At 44.4% G+C, this 17199-nt stretch overlaps 5 protein-coding genes across 5 annotated transcripts; 4 read left to right on the top strand and 1 right to left on the bottom strand.

Annotated features, from left to right (window-relative positions):
- Window positions 1–249: 249 nt before the first annotated feature.
- On the top strand, window positions 250–2732 carry V865_001400 (uncharacterized protein; the record flags this gene model as incomplete). Its single annotated transcript, XM_066225218.1, has 4 exons — window positions 250–615; window positions 682–2174; window positions 2252–2386; window positions 2471–2732. 4 exons carry the CDS (start codon window positions 250–252, stop codon window positions 2730–2732), a joined length of 2256 nt encoding a protein of 751 aa, XP_066081315.1.
- A 1511-nt stretch (window positions 2733–4243) lies between these two features.
- On the top strand, window positions 4244–6482 carry V865_001399 (uncharacterized protein; the record flags this gene model as incomplete). The annotated part of the gene is made up of 3 exons (XM_066225217.1): window positions 4244–5095; window positions 5203–5514; window positions 5586–6482. 3 exons carry the CDS (start codon window positions 4244–4246, stop codon window positions 6480–6482), a joined length of 2061 nt encoding a protein of 686 aa, XP_066081314.1.
- A 631-nt stretch (window positions 6483–7113) lies between these two features.
- On the bottom strand, window positions 7114–9755 carry V865_001398 (uncharacterized protein; the record flags this gene model as incomplete). Its single annotated transcript, XM_066225216.1, has 7 exons — window positions 7114–8542; window positions 8596–8687; window positions 8736–8807; window positions 8862–9300; window positions 9370–9454; window positions 9523–9623; window positions 9682–9755. 7 exons carry the CDS (start codon window positions 9753–9755, stop codon window positions 7114–7116), a joined length of 2292 nt encoding a protein of 763 aa, XP_066081313.1.
- Window positions 9756–11906: 2151 nt separating this feature from the next.
- On the top strand, window positions 11907–13978 carry V865_001397 (uncharacterized protein; the record flags this gene model as incomplete). The annotated part of the gene is made up of 6 exons (XM_066225215.1): window positions 11907–12244; window positions 12308–12339; window positions 12405–12461; window positions 12559–12753; window positions 12820–12908; window positions 12968–13978. The coding sequence occupies 6 exons, from the start codon at window positions 11907–11909 to the stop codon at window positions 13976–13978; spliced, it is 1722 nt and encodes a 573-aa protein (XP_066081312.1).
- A 402-nt stretch (window positions 13979–14380) lies between these two features.
- V865_001396 (uncharacterized protein) lies at window positions 14381–17009 on the top strand (the record flags this gene model as incomplete). Its single annotated transcript, XM_066225214.1, has 8 exons — window positions 14381–15120; window positions 15193–15296; window positions 15349–15736; window positions 15815–15984; window positions 16050–16138; window positions 16208–16300; window positions 16371–16679; window positions 16752–17009. 8 exons carry the CDS (start codon window positions 14381–14383, stop codon window positions 17007–17009), a joined length of 2151 nt encoding a protein of 716 aa, XP_066081311.1.
- Window positions 17010–17199: the final 190 nt, after the last annotated feature.

Here is a 17199-nt window from a genome sequence, read left to right as displayed (position 1 = left end):
TCGGAGATTAGTTTGTAATGCTGGAATGGCCCCGTGCCTTGTGTTATGGTTGTTGCCGACTCACCGCATAATCCGTCGTAAGCGCTATTTTGGGATGGGATGTTACAACTAATCTCGTGCTATCTCATGCTACCTTCAATCCTTCCCATACCATCCATACCTTGACACCTTGGCATATCTTGATGGCTTGAGACGAATAACAAGATCCCCTCAACTGACAGTCAGACTCTCTTCAATGATACTACCAAAATGTTCATAGTCAGACGAACGAGAATTTCTCGGCAACCCAGCTCCGTATGTCTTCCAACATACCTTAACGTTCCCACAGCCTCATTCGCATCTTCATCATCATCCTCCCCCTCAGCTTCTTCCTCAAGACAGGCCTACACCCCTCGACCATATAATTTACATTCAGATGTCAAGGGCAAAGGACGAGCCATCGAGTATGAGCAGCAAATTCCCCGCGGATCCCCAATGGGCATCTTCAGCAACCCTCGACATTCCACGTCACATTCCTCAGATCTTACGAGCTTACACGCACATCGCAGATACTTCCATGCTACCCACAGAAGAGATGCGATACCTCTCTTGCCTGCCTCAATAGCCATTCTCAAGGTCAGTTGTTGCTCGTCATCTTATCTTTGCGATACGAACCATAACTGACATTCTGATGTTGTATAGGGCACGTCAATCCTGACAGCAGCAACAGCATTCTCACGAATCATCATCTCCTTCTTCCCCATCGGGACACTCGCAGCATTCAAGATGGCACACGCAGGCAAATGGCTAGAAAAAGATGTCGTCGAACCTAAAGTCAGCGAAGAGGCCACAGAATTCTGGAAAATGTGGTGTGAAGATGAGAAATGGATATCGTTATCTAAAGAGGATGCTGAAGATTTTTTGGATTCCGATTACGATGAGGCACTTGGTGGTGGGATGATTGGCAAGAAAGGTCAAATCGCTTATCCTGTTCCTTTCCCTTATTCAAGATTTGGTAGGGGGCGTAGACATCGGTCATCCTCGTCGTCAAACATGACTTCGATGTCGCCTAAACATATGCGTGAATGTGCCATGGATGAGAGGAACGTGATCAATTGGATAAGAAAAGGAAATTTCTTCATACCACCTTTACACCCTGCATCTAAAGTATCGTGGGACGAGTTGACACCAAGCCAACAAGGTGAAGTGGAACAATTGAGGAGATACTGGTTAGGTCTCAAGGTATTCAAACATTGGTATAGGATGTCAAGATGGTTCATCGGTATAGTATTCGGTTTACCATTCTTGGTACTTATAAGTGTATACCTAGCTGGATTGGAAAGAGTTCCATTAACAGGTAGATGGAGGTTGATCCTTTTAACTCCAGAAGAAGAAGATACAATATCGAACAGTCTATCAGGTTCCAATTGGTATAAATCGGTAATCAACCTATTAACCACTGCTGAATCTCCGGCACCACCTATAATACCGCCAAACGACTGGAGATGGAATTGGGTACAAAGTACATTGAGTAAATTGGAAAATGCCATTTTGGTAGATTGTCATAGTTTGACAGAAGATCAAAAAGTAGTCTTGAAGAATCAACTACAACTTCAAAAGACAAATCAGGGAGACTTGAATCCAATCATTGCTATCCCGCCACCTGCCTATCATCCTATAAAACCTCGACCTAGAGTATCATCAAGATTACATTCCGTTTTACCTGGTGAAAAGTCTAATTCGGGTCAAGAACATCTGGAGATTGGACCGCCGTATAATCTCATGTTGATGGATAAACACGAGGAGAATGCTTTCTCCTATGGATTCGGAGGGAAGAGAGCAGGTGGGATTGTGGTGTTTACGGGTCTGCTAGATATGATCTTGCGTCGGAAATCCAACACTTCGACTCCATCACAAATACAGTCGCAAGTGGACCTTCAACAACCCATATCCAATACGTCAAATCGAGGATTCTTCTCTTCATTGTTCTCATCGCCTAAAACTGTTCCCTCTAGACAAAATCCACCTCAACCGACTGAGGAGCAGACATTACAGTTAGCGTGTGTGTTAGCTCATGAGATGGGTCATTTACTGTTAAGTCACCATCTCGAGACGTTATCTCAACAACAGGTCCTTTGGCCAAGTGTCTTGGGTCTGAGTATGGATCTGGTAAGAGCGTTCATATGGCCTTTTACGTGAGTTCGCCAATGAATCAGTCACATTTGAAAGATCTTGCTTGACTCGATGCTGATATCTGATTTGCTGCTTGTAGATGGTTCCTTGGACCGACCGTTAATGACGCATTAGCAAATGTCGGAAGAACAAGTACAGAAGAATTAGCTGATAAGTATGGTGAAATTGGATTTCAGTATATACACGAGTACGAAGCTGATTTAGCTGGTTTGAGGTGAGCGACACATACACAGACACATAAACATTAAAAAGATGGATATACCTCGTGCTGCTTGGTGCTTATTCTTTTATGCATTAGGATCCTCGCTTTGGCAGGATACGATCCTCATCAAGCTTTATCATATTTCTCGACATCGGTAGCGGACCTACATGAGATTCTACCTATTGATAAATCAAAGAAGGATAATTCATGGACTGGTTCAATGTTTAAATTGTGGACTAGAGCTACGCACCCCACCCCTGAGAAGAGATTGGAGGCTATAAGGGATGAATTGACTAGATGGGAGAAAGAGGCTGAGAAGATGAAGATGGAAGAAGAACAGGGGAAGAAAGGCAATTGATTATGGGACCGATCGTTGGGAATATACTTGTTCAAAAGGACGGATGGTAATAGGGTTTCATAGATAGACCGTAAATCCAGGAATGGTCATTGTCAATGGCAACGGTAATAGTTAAGCCAATCCGACAGGTCATCAAACCCTAGAGGATGTGGATGAGGGTCATAGCGGAACCATGTCCTCACACCATTTCTTTGATTGTTTCGACTTACCGCATTCAGCAGTGCGTGCAGGATCAGTTGGACTCGATATATCCCTTCATTCTACGTCGTCACCACATGTTCTCTGTGGATATGTCGAGTACCACTAGTACCTTTGTTGTAAAATTTTTGAATTTATTTAACTCTTGACTGTAAACTAGATATTATAGATCAGATCAGGACGAAACTCATAGTCGTAGTATGTTCATGTCATGTAACAATCACAACTCGTATATTCCGACTTGGTTGATCCTCGCACTCAGAAGCAAGAGAACTGTGCGATTGGGCTCGTCACGGACATGCAATGAACATATCAAGTGTACAGTAGAAATCTGTATTCTGTCTGACAGCATAAGTCAGACTGGCAACGTCAACAAGTGACCGAAGACTGACGTCCCAGAACCTTACAACATACATATATACATGTATTGTATGGAGGAGAAAGTCTTGCACAATTTCGGGTTTTGCCACTGTAGCCGCCCATTTTGATAAGTTCAGTTTAACTAACTACTGATATGAAAGTCTGCACAAAGTCTCACTTGTCTTGCAGATAGAGGTGAGAAATATCGACATTCAAGCCTCTGCTTGCTTCATGGCCCATTGTGCTGAGCCTGGAGGGTGCACACTAGAAGCCAGATTGTCAATAACCCTTAAAAGCGAGATTTACCGCACCAAAGTGACTGTGTCAGCCGTTCAGATCGAGCATCCGTTGACATTTTGGCGTTTCTCTCCCAACACAGCTGCATGTGAGCTCAGAGGACTTGTACCCGCCCCATTCAGATGTACTGACGCAGTCTTTGCTGAAAAGTACATCTTCTTTGATATGTAGGATTGCTTGTATTACTGGTACCAAAAGCGACCTCTATGGTGGCAAACCCGTCAATCGTGCAAGACTTTCTCCGCCATACAATATCCCTCCATTCATCCCCTCCAATCCTTTCATCCCTTCATGGTCCTTTGACACGTCCTGACCTTCCTTCCATACATCAGTCCGAAATGTAAGACGTAATCACGGGCTGGTGAAGATATATATTAGTTAAATCGAGTCAATCATGTCTGTGGACTAGTCAAATACCGAGCAATATAAAGCCAACGTAGCATATCAACGATTAAAGTGAAAACAATAAGTAAACAGCTGAAAGTTTGACACCAGATCTTGTCATCCGATCGCAATAGCATAGAGCATATCTAGATAAGCATTGTAAGTGTCATGGCTATACAGTAACATGTCTCGATAGTCTTCATTTTTTATTGAAATTGCATCTATCGATTAGGATATTCGACGTGACACTTGACTAACACCATACTAGCACGATGTCCTTACACAGATACTTTGTGCCTCCTCCTTTGGCATTAGCTGTCCATCCCGCTCCGCCCCCTAAACCTAAGCCTACTGACAAAGAAAAGGACAAGAAGACCGAAAACAAGAAGGAGAAAGATCCCAAAGACAACAAGGACATTGATAAGCCCAAAGACGAAGCAAAGGAGAAGGTGAACATAGATGAAGAGCAGAAAAAGAACGAACAAGCCGGACCTGCCACGCCAGCTACTCGAGGATCGATAGTCCCTGAACCTGCAACTCCTGCTCCCGGTGACGGAGACGGTGACGGTGGTGCTGATACACCTCAAGCAGACGACAAGGCAATCATAGAAGATAAAGGTAGAGCTGAAAGGGGCGAAGATCCGCCACCAGCTGATGAGAAAAAAGATGCTCCAGACAAAAACAAAAACAAGTCTACCCAGATCAAAGATCTGACACCGGAGCCGGAGCCTGAATCTTCAGAAGAAATTGAAAAGCCATTGGAACCAATCCGGCTTTTACCTCCTGCACCATTCAGACCCATCCGAACCAAGCTTGATCTGAATCCTCTCAAACCCTATCCACCTATCCCCAGTGATCCCAGGGGTGCATATCACGCATACGCAAAGGCAGTAGGCAATGAGGTGATCTATGTGGATGTGACAAAAGATGGATGGTTGACTGAACAGTGGAAAGAGCGTTCAGAGAGAGAGGCTCTCAAGCGTCTTACCGGTGAATGGCAAAGGGATCTGAAGAGGGAATTAGAAAAGCAGCGAGAATTAAATAAAGTTAAGGAATTACCAAGGACTGCAGAGGGTATTTTGTTGGAGTTGTGGAACGTCTTGGTAGAAGCTGATAATCATGAGGTAAGTAAGAAAAGTACCTTGGGCTTCTAAATTGGGGAGGATTGTGATTTTGTCAATGAAAGCCATCATCAATCAATTGTGCTGACTTGCTGTGTGTTGAATGGTAGATTGCAGTAGATGAGTTTTGGTCAAAATTCGATTGGACTAAAGAATCTGCCAAAGTCCATCTATCAAATATCCAAAGATCGATCCAAGAGGATGAAACGAAACACAAAGATCAGAATAAGGTAGATTTGGAAGAGGCTAAAGTCGGATCTGAAGCAAAGAATAATCAATCAACTACTGAGACCGAAGACAAGTTTGACAGTGGTGATACTTCTGTCGAGAAGGGTAAACGAGAAGCAGAGGTTGAATGGACTAAAGAAGGTGTCGAAGAGATCTTAGCTACTATTGGTGTTCAATGTGTATACAATGTGGAGGTGGGTACCATGCCATGCCATATTCGGTGAGGTAGTGCTTGGTTGAGCTAACACTGGAGGGGGATTTGTAGAAACCTTCAAGACACTGGTCCCATCCTGCCGGGGGATATCTCCTCTTATCCCATAACTTTTTCCTACTAAGGACAGAACTGCATATCAACTTCAAGCCCGAGGAAAAAGCCGGCAAGTTTGAAGTGCTTGTTACCTCTGGACATGATAGGGTATTCGGTGAGATGGTGAAAGCTCAGAGGGAGAAGGAGTATAGGGAGAGGAAGGAGAGAGAGAAGAAAGAGAAGTTGGTCAAAGAAAAGGAAAATGCAAAACGCAAAGATAAAGATGATAAGGAGGTTGGTGAGAAGGACAAGAAGGTCGAAGGCGGTAATGAACAAAAGTCCGATGGAAAAGACAGAAAAGATGAAACTTCAGTTCCAGGTACACCCGTCAGTAATATCAAGCTTATCGATGGAGAGGTGATTGTTCCTGCTGCTGGTGATGCAGTTGCCTTGGGGGACAAGAAAGATGAGAAAGTTATTATTGCCATTCCTGTTGATGGCAAAGCAGATCCCAAAGATGTAAGGAAGGATGAGAAGCACGAGGCAGAAGCTGCTATTATTCCAGGACCAAAATTAGCTCCCGAAGAAGAGAGAAAAGGAAATGAGAAGAGACCAATGGGAATGGATGATATAGCCAAAGCGTTCAAAGCACTCGAATCGTCAGCTTCTAAAGCTGTAGATCTGAAAGATAAAGAGAAAGAAAAAGAAAAGGTCAAATTGATCTGGACATGGTCAGAGAGATGTGAAATGTGGAGATGGAAGAATTACGAAGTGGGTTTACATAATGTCAGACCTGGTGGATGGGAAGAAAGAGATTGGAAGGTATTTGCTGATGGGAGGGAAATATGGGACTTTGATGATGATGAGGCAATTGTAGAGGTTGAAGAGAAAGATGTTCATGATTGGTCTTTATAAAATGGTCATAGTCGATCATACATCTTGAGAAGACTGTGTATGAGTGAGATATCATGTTAGCATAATAACATATGCTATCTCAGCTTGACACCTGTGGTGTTCAGTATTGTACACTGCACGTTAGATCATTGTTTATCACCATCTATCAATTATGTATACAAAAATTGTTGACGGCTCCCTCAAGTACATACAAGCGTTTATCTGACCAAAAGCTCTCACAACAAACACCAAACATGTAATCATCGTATTATGCACTTTTACAAAACACCAATATACATGCACATACACAAAGAGATTATAATAATATGACACTTTGAGAGGATCTAGAATCCTAGGATCACGAGATGTTGAGATCTTTATCGAGATTGTCCAATATACTTGCTATGTGATGGATAAGCACAGAAAGAAACAGTCCATAGAATGATGATGATGGAATACGATTGAATTTCCGACTGAAGCGAAATGATTCAATATGATACCCGATAACTCTTCATTGACAATAACTCCACGTCCTCTCATGGTCTTCTCTATGCGATTTCTACTCTTCCCGATTTCACAAAAGACCAAACATCCAGTCTCCACATGATCTGACGTTGCCCACTTTACTCTTCCATCAGATCTGATGAAGCGGTCAACCAACCCAAAACCTAGCCAATGCTCCAGCAAAATCCTTTACGCTCTTCTCGGATTTCATCTTACTTTTCCCATTTCCATTTCCATTTCCACCTCCACTTCCTTTCTCTTTCTCTTTCGCTTTTTTATGATTGTTCGACGTGTCATCCTCTGATAATCCACCAGGAGGTTTTGATCCTTTTCTAGTAGGTTGTGGTGGTTGTTGATGCGATTTGTTCTCACCACTCGAATCCGTACTGAGTTTTGTCGAACTTCCCGTCCCCTCCGATCCGCCCTTCGCTCCCCCACCGGATTTAGCCAAATTGGTCGAAGAGCTTCCCGAAACTCTCAATCCACTTTGACGAGAGTTTCCATTACTGTTCGAGATAGGTAATCCATGAACGCTCGATGCTCTAGACCCGTTCCCGTTTGTGTTACTTCCACTGGTCGTTCCTTCCCAGGAGATCGATCGTGAACTTCCAGAAGGTGTAATACCACTACGTAATGCCGAAGGAGGTAATTGTCCATTACTATTATTTTGGTTTGTACTTCTTCCTCTCGGTCCTTCTGATCCAGATGAATTCCCAGTCATATTAGGTCGGATAGGTTCTTTGAAAGATGTATGACTGTCTCTTCGTCGATTGTCCGGTGGTGGAGATTGCGCATAACTAGATTCGTCCCAGAAGACAGTCTGCGATCTAGCCATAGACTTCCTTTCCGCTCTGACTGTGTTCGGCGCAGATCCAGATCCAGATTCAAATTCTCGAGGGCTGGGGCGACCAGGCGTACCGGGAGCACTAGCCATACCCGTACCAGCAAGTGCATCTCCCATAGAAGCAGGTCGAGGTCGAGGTTGATCGCTCGCTCGTCTACTGTATGAACCAGTAGGTGAAGAAGGGAAGGATGGTGGTGCAAACTCAGATCGTCTTCCACTGGTACTGGAATCTAGTCTACTTCGTCCGGCAGCTGGCATGACCGGCATGGGCAGCGGGGAATAAGGTGGTGCGAATTGCATACTGCCCGAAGAAGGGAAAGAGGAATAAGAGGGGTAAGGTATTCCGTTCATGTATGGTTCAGGTTGTCGGAAGAGCATTTCAGGTAATCGCGTTTCCCCCATCATGAGTTTCTGGAAAGCCAGTAAGGTATAGTAAGCTTCGTTGCCTGCGTTACCAAGTGGAGCAAAGGGCGCTATAGGTATCTGAAGGGTTTGCAGAAGAGCACCAAGCGAGGTGAGGGGATGATGTCGATCGGGTATTCCGGGTAGTCCTTGGCTTTGAGCTCGCTTTAACAAGTTGAGTTCTAAGGCGAAAACGTCGAGGTGAAGGATGTTGGAGGGTAGGGTAGAAGAAGCAGGTAATGGAAGGGGCGGTGGATCGCCAAGAGTCAGAAGAACAAGGGTATTGGGGTGACTGTCTGCTTCTTGCGAGGCAAGAGCCCCAACATTTGCACTAATCGTAACTGTCAGTTGTCGTTGATCATAATTCATCGATCATCAACTCACTCCAATATCTTCTCCACATCTTTTTCAGCCACGAATCTACTATTCCCAAAGGCATACGCTCGAGGGTAATTTGGTGGATTGACATTGGCTCTCTGCTAGGGTATCAGCGACGTACTGAGATGCAAGAAACAACTGCTCACCTTATCGACCCATTCTTCCACTATATAGTGGGACTTTCGGTAATTCTCATCTGGGATTGGAGGCCAGACATTCTGTAACAAGACTATCAATTAGAGATTCACCATGAAGAAGATATGCTGACTCACCACCGCTCGCAAGTTCGCACACCTCAAAGTAGCCACTCCAATCTCCAATATCAGACCTTTCCCACTCTGAGCACTTTTCCCACCTTGTGTCCTTCCTACTCCAGGGACCAGCCCATATGGAGAACCACCTTTTTCCCACCAAGTAGTCTTGACACAAGCGAAAGTGTACCCTACGCCATTGTCCCTCACTCCTACTCCACCGGTATCCCTTTCCCCACTACTGCCTCCAGCATAGAAGAGCTGTTCTGCTACCCCGACTTCACCTGATCTGACACGGGTACGGAGATAGGATAGTTCCGCTGCTGGAAGGGTTTGAGCAAGTTTACGATAGGATGTCAAATCTCGGATGGTGATTAGGCGTCGGAGGGATAGGTTACGAGTAGGTACGGGATCAAGAGGGAGGGTCGTAGGTGGATCTTTGGGTAATGATTCCCCGAACCTATAATAACGTGTCAATGTCTCATCGGGCGGTTAGATGACGACCATCCAAAGGGGAGATCGTGCTCACCTAGTCCTGATCATCTTTGCAAACAAAGCAATCTGTTCCCTCCTTACCGCTATATGAGGCTTCCCCGTTCCACTGTCCACCACCACTACGCAGTCAAACCCCGTCAGCTTTCCATCACTTGATAAAGGAATTAGAGACTGAGCTCGAGCTCACCCATTACCTCCCAGCCGAACCCCAAGAAATCATTGAACGTCGTGAAATATCCTCCCCATGATTTATCCCACCAGTCGGTATTGGAAGACTCGAACAAGCCTCTACAATCATCTGTCAGCTTGTCTTCTGAAATGCAGGGGAGAAGTCAAGCTGACTTACAGGTAAGCAGCATATATAGAATGCAGATCGACATCGAATTCTATCGCATTCCCATACTTCGTCGCGTCTGCCATGATTGGTCGATCCTAATTCTGTTCCAAGAGGTGGTATGATTATTTCCACGTTTGGATGAGTAAGCTATGCAAGTGAAGTGATACTCTATCGGTCCAGAAGGGACAGGTGTAGTCGAAAAGGAAGGACAAAGGATATCTTGCAATTTGATCCGGGCGCCGTCAAGTGATTATGAGTTGAAGTTGAAGGAACCGTACAAATGTGGAAAAGTGAAAATCGAAATCAAACAATGAGTGAAATGGTACGATATGATATAATATGATTTATGTGTTTTCAATGACGGGGCTGTGATGAAAGAATGAAGAGCAGAAAAGTTATCCTTGATGTTGATCGATGATGATGTATGTTTTATGTATATCCGATGGCCGAAAGAGAACACGTGAAAGGTGGGTGGGTGGTTGGATGATCGATTATGGATTGTGGATTGTGCAAGGGATTTTGGATATTGGATATTGACAATGCAGCGTAGTCGAGGTGATGTATGAGGTACAAAGTATCGTCGGTCAGGGTGAACAAAAGTCGTTATGATGATCTTGATGGTGATGGTGATGGTGATGGTCGTAGCGTGTGAAAGTTGTTGAAGATAAAAGCGTCGTTGTCGCTATGATTATAAAAAGGGAAGGATAGTGCAAAAAACAGGACAGCCTTTCTGAAAGGGATAGGGATGATGGACCATGGATATATAAAGTCAATACGTTATGTGATATGATTCAGAATGAAACGGTGAGACAACTGAAGTGATGATGCTAGTGGTGGGACGATGACCGATATTGTCCAGTAAGTAAGGTAAGAATGAGAACAACGAAATGGACTAGAAATATATGGGTATGAATGGTACATGGGGAAGATGAATATTCTATGAGAGGAGAAGGGTAAGAGACGTAGGTAGTATGCACGGTCCTTTTCAGCGGGACGAATAACAATATGGTAACAACGAAACCGATCAACGTTGTCGTTGTCCTGCAGGTGGATTTTGCCGCTTTAACAGCAAAGGAACAAGTTAAAAGACCAAAGTTAATCGCGTGGCTTGGCATCCTGGAAAGATCACCTGGCACATTACCTTGAATGTGAACTAGATGGTTATATTTAGCATATATAGCATATACCATCTCGGTACTGTATAGATGATATTGATGGCACAGGTGGATTCGGATGATGGTCCGTTTGAAAGAAGGAACGTGTTCATCCTCTTCCATGCCAGCGTTTCAGGTCATGTCCGAACAGTCCGTGCGTCAACTTCCTGAAACACAGCAACGCGGAGGGACAATTTCTATACTACGTTCCTAGCTGACACTGCAGTGCCTCTTACCTGTTTTCTGAATCTTGATGCATTGATTCTCTCACTGTCCATCCTCATCTCTATTTCATCTCTATGCGAACAGTTACATACAGATAGTAGTTCTCTTCAATTACACTTCATGCCATGTACCAGTCACATGGACCAAACCTATTTTTACGCCCTAATCAGGTCTAAATCGCTGCGAATCCTTTGAGCAAACCAAGGGGGTGTCATGTCACTAGCGCTTTGACTTAGTATGTTTGCAAAACAAGGGATAAGACTGCTCGGTTAATCAAGAAGAGTTATCATAGTCGGAGTACATCAACTATCGAACGGTGTTTTGGGTCTCGATCACTATCTCTACATGTCACTGTGAGTTTATTTATGAAAGCGCCGATGCATTCACAACCCATACTGGGAACGGACGTCCCCTTGGTGAACATCGCATGGTCAGCCTTCTGGCTCGATGACTGGATCTGCAATATAGACATCTAACTCACCTCGTCGAGTCACATCACGGATCCTTTTAGGAGATCCCTGTATAGAAAGGAAGGGATGGGGAAATGAATTAAAGGAAATGCACAAAGGACTGATGAGCCTTTGTTGTGGTACGTTTCGATTGGATGATCTGCATGACTCTCACCAAACATTCTCCATCGAGCAAGACAAAGACAACACTCACTCTTGGAGCAGCGAATCTTCGTTTATACACCGACAAAGACAATATAAGATAGTAGAATAATCAATCTTCATATAGAAAGACAGAAGGATCATCGCTGGTCGCATCCTACAAATCGATTTGCATCTATCTTTACTGAAAGGCATTCACAAGTAGCCCAGAAAGTTGACTCGAACTAAGAACATTCTCATCAGAATGATGGCCCTCTCTCATTATATACTAACCTTGATCGGTCTAACATCAACACCGGCTCTCGCAAGTACGAACCAATCATCCATCACAAGAGAAATAACAGTCAAAAACTCATGTAAGACAACAATCTGGCCAGGTTTACATACAGGTGACGAAACTACTATACCGAATCAGATTAAAGGATGGCAGTTGCAGCCAAAGCAAATTACCACTTTCCAAGTTCCTGGTGATTGGACAGCCGGGAGGATATGGGCAAGAACAGGATGTACGATTGACGAGAGGGGGTTGTTCGTTTGTTTGACGGGCAGTTGTGGGAATGGTACCGCTACTGATGCCACATGGTATGTCCTATCGATCTCCTATGGTCCAAATCAGATGAAAGGCTTATGAGGAGTTGTGGTTAGTCTGACTACGAACGATCCTCCCGCAACTCTCGGTAAGTATTCACACACTTTATCAAGCTGTGACATACAGCTGATTGAGTTGAATCACATGGGTTAGCCGAATTCACACTTTCATTTGATAAAGAAGACAACTACGATATAAGTCTTGTTGACGGTGAGTCAGCATGACTACGCAACATAATACAATATCACCTGTCCCTCGACATACCATATATATGTGGGTGACAAGCTGATGAACACTTTGTGCGAAGGATACAACCTCCCACTCAACATATACCCTTCCGACCAAAATTGTCTCTCACCAGTATGTGAAGGAAATGTCAACAAATATTGTCCACCCCTTCTGAGGACAGGTTTAGACAAGAATGGAATCAATCTAGGATGTATGGCACCGTGCAATGCTGGATTCGGAGATGAATTGTACGGGAACAGAGCTTGCTGTACTGGTGAGTCCATCGTACACTTTATGCTGTCTTACTCGTAAATTCGATACTAACAGAATGTATGTATAGGCGCATACGGTAATGATAGTATGTTGTGTGAATCTTGCGGAATGGACTATTACGATATGTTTAAAGATAATTGTGAATTCTCCTATGCCGTGAGTATCGCTTTGGTCAGAGTGGTACCTGCCTTGGACTGAGCGTGTTGTATGGGTAGTACGCATACGACGAAAAATCCGATACGGCCCTTCATACCTGCCCCGCAACTTCATTAGCAGGTTACACCGTCGAATTTTGTCCCAACGACTCAGATTTCATTGGAAAACTCGAACCTGATCCAAAGTATCTTAGCTCTACTGCAAGCTGTTCCAATTTCGCTACGTTTTGGACCACTACTTTCCCTATTCGACCTAGTCCCACTCAAGTACTGACTAGTGGAACGTTGGATGTGGTGGCTACTGTCGCTACGGGTGTGGATGGCGCTGCTGCAATACAAGTCGACATTTCTTCATCAACTGGCACTGCCAGTAGGACTGCTTCATCGGCTGTTACTAGTAGTGGACAGATGGTCAGTATACCTACCGGAACGGGGGGAGTGACACCTGGTATACCGATCGTTCAGCATATGGTATCTTCTGCTGAAACTAGTGTGGAAGGGGTAAATGCCAATGAGATCGCTTCGACGACATCAAGTGGTTCAGGTCTTAGTTCTTCAAGCTCATCTGGCCAAAGTACCGGAGAAGAGACTAGCGAATCTGTTCAACCGACTGCCTCTGCATCTTCCATCACCTCATTCAGCATGACCTCGACCGTGCGGACTGACAGTTCATCACCACCCGATTCAATGACTACCGATACGGCTTCGCCCCTCGAATCTTCTTCCACTATACCTAACATCAACGCTATTGAGACCTCTCCCGCAACTTCCAGTCCACAATCCACACTGACTAGGAGTCACCTAGTCACAATGACCACCACCCTACCCGGCGGATCCTCTACCGTACTTTCCTATGCTCCGACCCAAGGTCCGGGTGGTTATACCTCAGCGTTCACAGTAATTGATGGAAACACGCTATATCAAGTGATGAACGGGGGAAGTACAGGAGCAGGAAGTAAGACTTGTAAAGCTCCTCGGGCGACTGCAACTGCGACAGGTCCTGTCGGTCAATGGTTGAGGGCTGTTCCTAAAGGACATACAGATCAGAAGAAGGTGAGTTGTTGTTTGTAGTTGTCATGATTGACGCAGCGGACTGAACTTGGGTTGATTTTGCTAGCGACGTGCATTCCTATCTCATTAAGTATGGCTCAGTAAGAAGTGAAGAGGATACATCTGCGATATTATACATACATACCATGCATGAATTGTTTACCCATTATACTGAGTAGCTCCAAATTGAGGTTGTCACCCTGTCCGTGTGTTCCCCTTGAGCATTTCCCGGCGGGAACGGAACCGCACTCCAAGTTGGACTGACTGAACGCGTTTCACAAAGATCATGATGACTGCGAAATATAATCATACTCATTTCTCACCATTCCTTCTGCCTTGTTTGTTACTTCGCCAGTCAGAAGAAAATGTCTCACCATAATACCATCTAAAACAGTCTCATCGCTTCTCACCTGAACATCCAAGATGGAAGGTGAACCCATCCCGACTCCTGTCCCCATTCCAATCGACTCCGCGCTCACCTCATCCACATCAACCACATCGCCCATCCTCCTCGACACCCTCGTCCTCTTCGTCCTTCGTATAATCTACTTCTTCCTATCACGACGATTCCTCCTCGCAGCTGTCAACCCCCGTCTTCGGAACATCTCTCAGCCCGAGGTACTCCTACCTTCGACCAGTGCTACGAATGAAAGTAGGAAAGAAAGTCGAGCGGACGGTAGTGTGAGAAGGGGCAGTATAGCCGAATCAGATTTAGATACAGAGGATGAAGCCTTACTGGGATCTATGACTCCTACATCTTCTTATCCAGGTTCTCCAATTCGTAAAGACTCGTCCTTGCCTGGTGGTGGGAAAGATTACTTTCCCAGAGCGGAACCTTACATCAACCCTTCTGGACCTTCATCCCCTGGACCATCCACTTCAATGTTACCCTCTATACCCAGAGAAGATAATATAGAATTACAACAATTAGGTCTGAAACTCAAGGAAGCTGGATCGGGCGTGTCGAAAAAAGTGCTTCAACTTACTCATGGGAGTAAAAATACGACATCAATATCGTCTTTGCAACAGGGTACTAAGGCTACCAAGAAAGCTACGAGGGGTTTACATAGGTTTTCTAGGATGTTGTTTGGGATCTGTTTTGCCGAGGGATGTAATCTTTTGACTTTGGTTATATTCCATGCGGTTGGAATACTTCATTCTAGGTAAGTACAATGTGATGTATATCTCAAAAGAGATACTTTTGTTGGAACTGATGAATGGGTTTACTGGTTCAGATCAAGAAGAGTGAATTTCTCAATATCATTACATGTCATCTTGGCCATCATCTTACTGGCTGTTCCTTTAGTCCAGTGTCTCTTGTTGACTTATAGGTCTAGAGGTGAGTTCTCTTCATCACTGAATCAATATAAGCTGATCCATCTACCTTTTAGAATCTTCATCCGCCTCCACCAAAACCTCACGTTCGACATCCCTATCCTTCACTTCACGTCTCCTAATATCTCTCATCCCATTTACCTTATACATATTCCTCTTTACCAGAATCCCACCCTACATAACAGCTATACCCATCACCCCTGCCCCTGTCCCGCCTACACCAGTCCTCGAAGTGGATGATCCATCGTCTACCGCCTCGACAATCGATGAAGCTATCGTGCAGTGGTCCACATCAGGTCCAGAGGGATGGGAACAAGGTGGATGGCTCGCACCTAGTTTAGGAAGGGTGGTGGTGCTGGGTGTGTTGGTGTTAGGTAGTTTATCGGGCTTTGGGGCGGTCAGATCGGCTTGGAACTTCTTTGAACATGCTATAGGAGCTGGAAGGTGAGTTACCTGTGAAGACGGAACTGAGGTTGTAGAACTTTTCTCATACGACTGACATCTGATCAATCTGTCTCATAGTCGCTCTCTGACCGATAACGATATTCTTCAAGCTGAACGATCACTGTATCGTGTACGACATGACTTGGTGACGAAGAGAGAAGAGATTGCTCGTGTCGAAGCGACGAGTGGTACCAGTACGCCCGCCAGAGGAGGGTGGATGGGAAGGATGTTCGGAAATCAGAACCAGGGTGAGTGATCATACGTTCTTTTCACCACGACGGGTGGTCCAGCTAACACAGATTATGATCGATAGAGGCTATCTCGTTGCAAGCTGAACTAAGTGGATTGAAAACGATGGAACATCAAGTATCGAAATCACTCAAAGCTATGAAACTGAGAAAGGTGAGCTTGTCGAACTCCGCGCACATACCTCATCGCGATGGCTAACACGCTGTGTCCTATCTGTTTTAGAAACATCAAGATTTCGGTCAAACATTCCGAGGACAGCTGTACAATCTCTTCGGATATGTATTTGCCATCTATTGTGCGGCTCGACTAATCATGGTATGTTACGGCCTCCGGTATTTGGTCTTCTCACGTTATACGTAAAGCTTATACCACAATTCCATCGTAGTGTCTCCCTTCCCTATTCTTCGCACCATTAACAAGCTCCCAGGCGTCCTCCGATACCCCACAAGAAGGGAAAGGCAATACCAATGGAGACTGGATATCCTTTCTACTAGCATTGGCTATATCGAAATTACCAGCTGGATCAATCGATATCGACGTTCCATCATGGAGTAGATCAATATCAATCATCTTAACGGGAGTATTGATTTTGTCTAGTTTGGCACAGGTCATGAGGAGTCTGAATAAGGTATTGAGATTGACTAGTAAGACCGTTGGAGCGGGTTTCTTGTTATTGAGTTTGGGTCAATTATTCGTAAGTATGCAGTGCTTTACCTTAATCCCATCGAGAGGGGAGATAGCTCATAGTATGGATGGTTTTGAATAGGCGACATACGTTATATCCCTCCTCGTTCAACTTCGTACATCCCTCCCACCTGCACCTCTCGAAGAAACCAATTTATCGACTCACCTGAACCCAGCTCAAACGGATCATTCTTTATTATCGACATTACCAGATTTCAGAGTTTTCGGTAGACTCTTCGACGTAACTTTCCTATTCGCTGCTCTTGGTACGGCTCTATATAGGTATATAGCTATGAAAGTCAATGGGGCAGATGACGTAGGTGAAATTTATAGATTATAGATTTTTTTTTTCTTTATGTATAAAATAGTATTATGGACAATACCAAAAAGAAAGAGTTTCTTGGGTTTAATGATAACTTATCATATTTATGAATATGCATTAAATACAACATTTTGGTCAATGTACTGTACTGTACAGATATACTGTAATATCACCCAACAGGAATGGTATAATCGTGCTAGGTATGTAT

This window comes from Kwoniella europaea, chromosome 1 (assembly GCF_036810445.1).
Source record: "Kwoniella europaea PYCC6329 chromosome 1, complete sequence".
NCBI classification, from domain to species: Eukaryota; Fungi; Basidiomycota; class Tremellomycetes; order Tremellales; family Cryptococcaceae; genus Kwoniella; species Kwoniella europaea.
The sequence above is the reverse complement of the archived record's forward strand: the minus strand, read 5'-3'. Positions and strand labels throughout refer to the sequence as shown.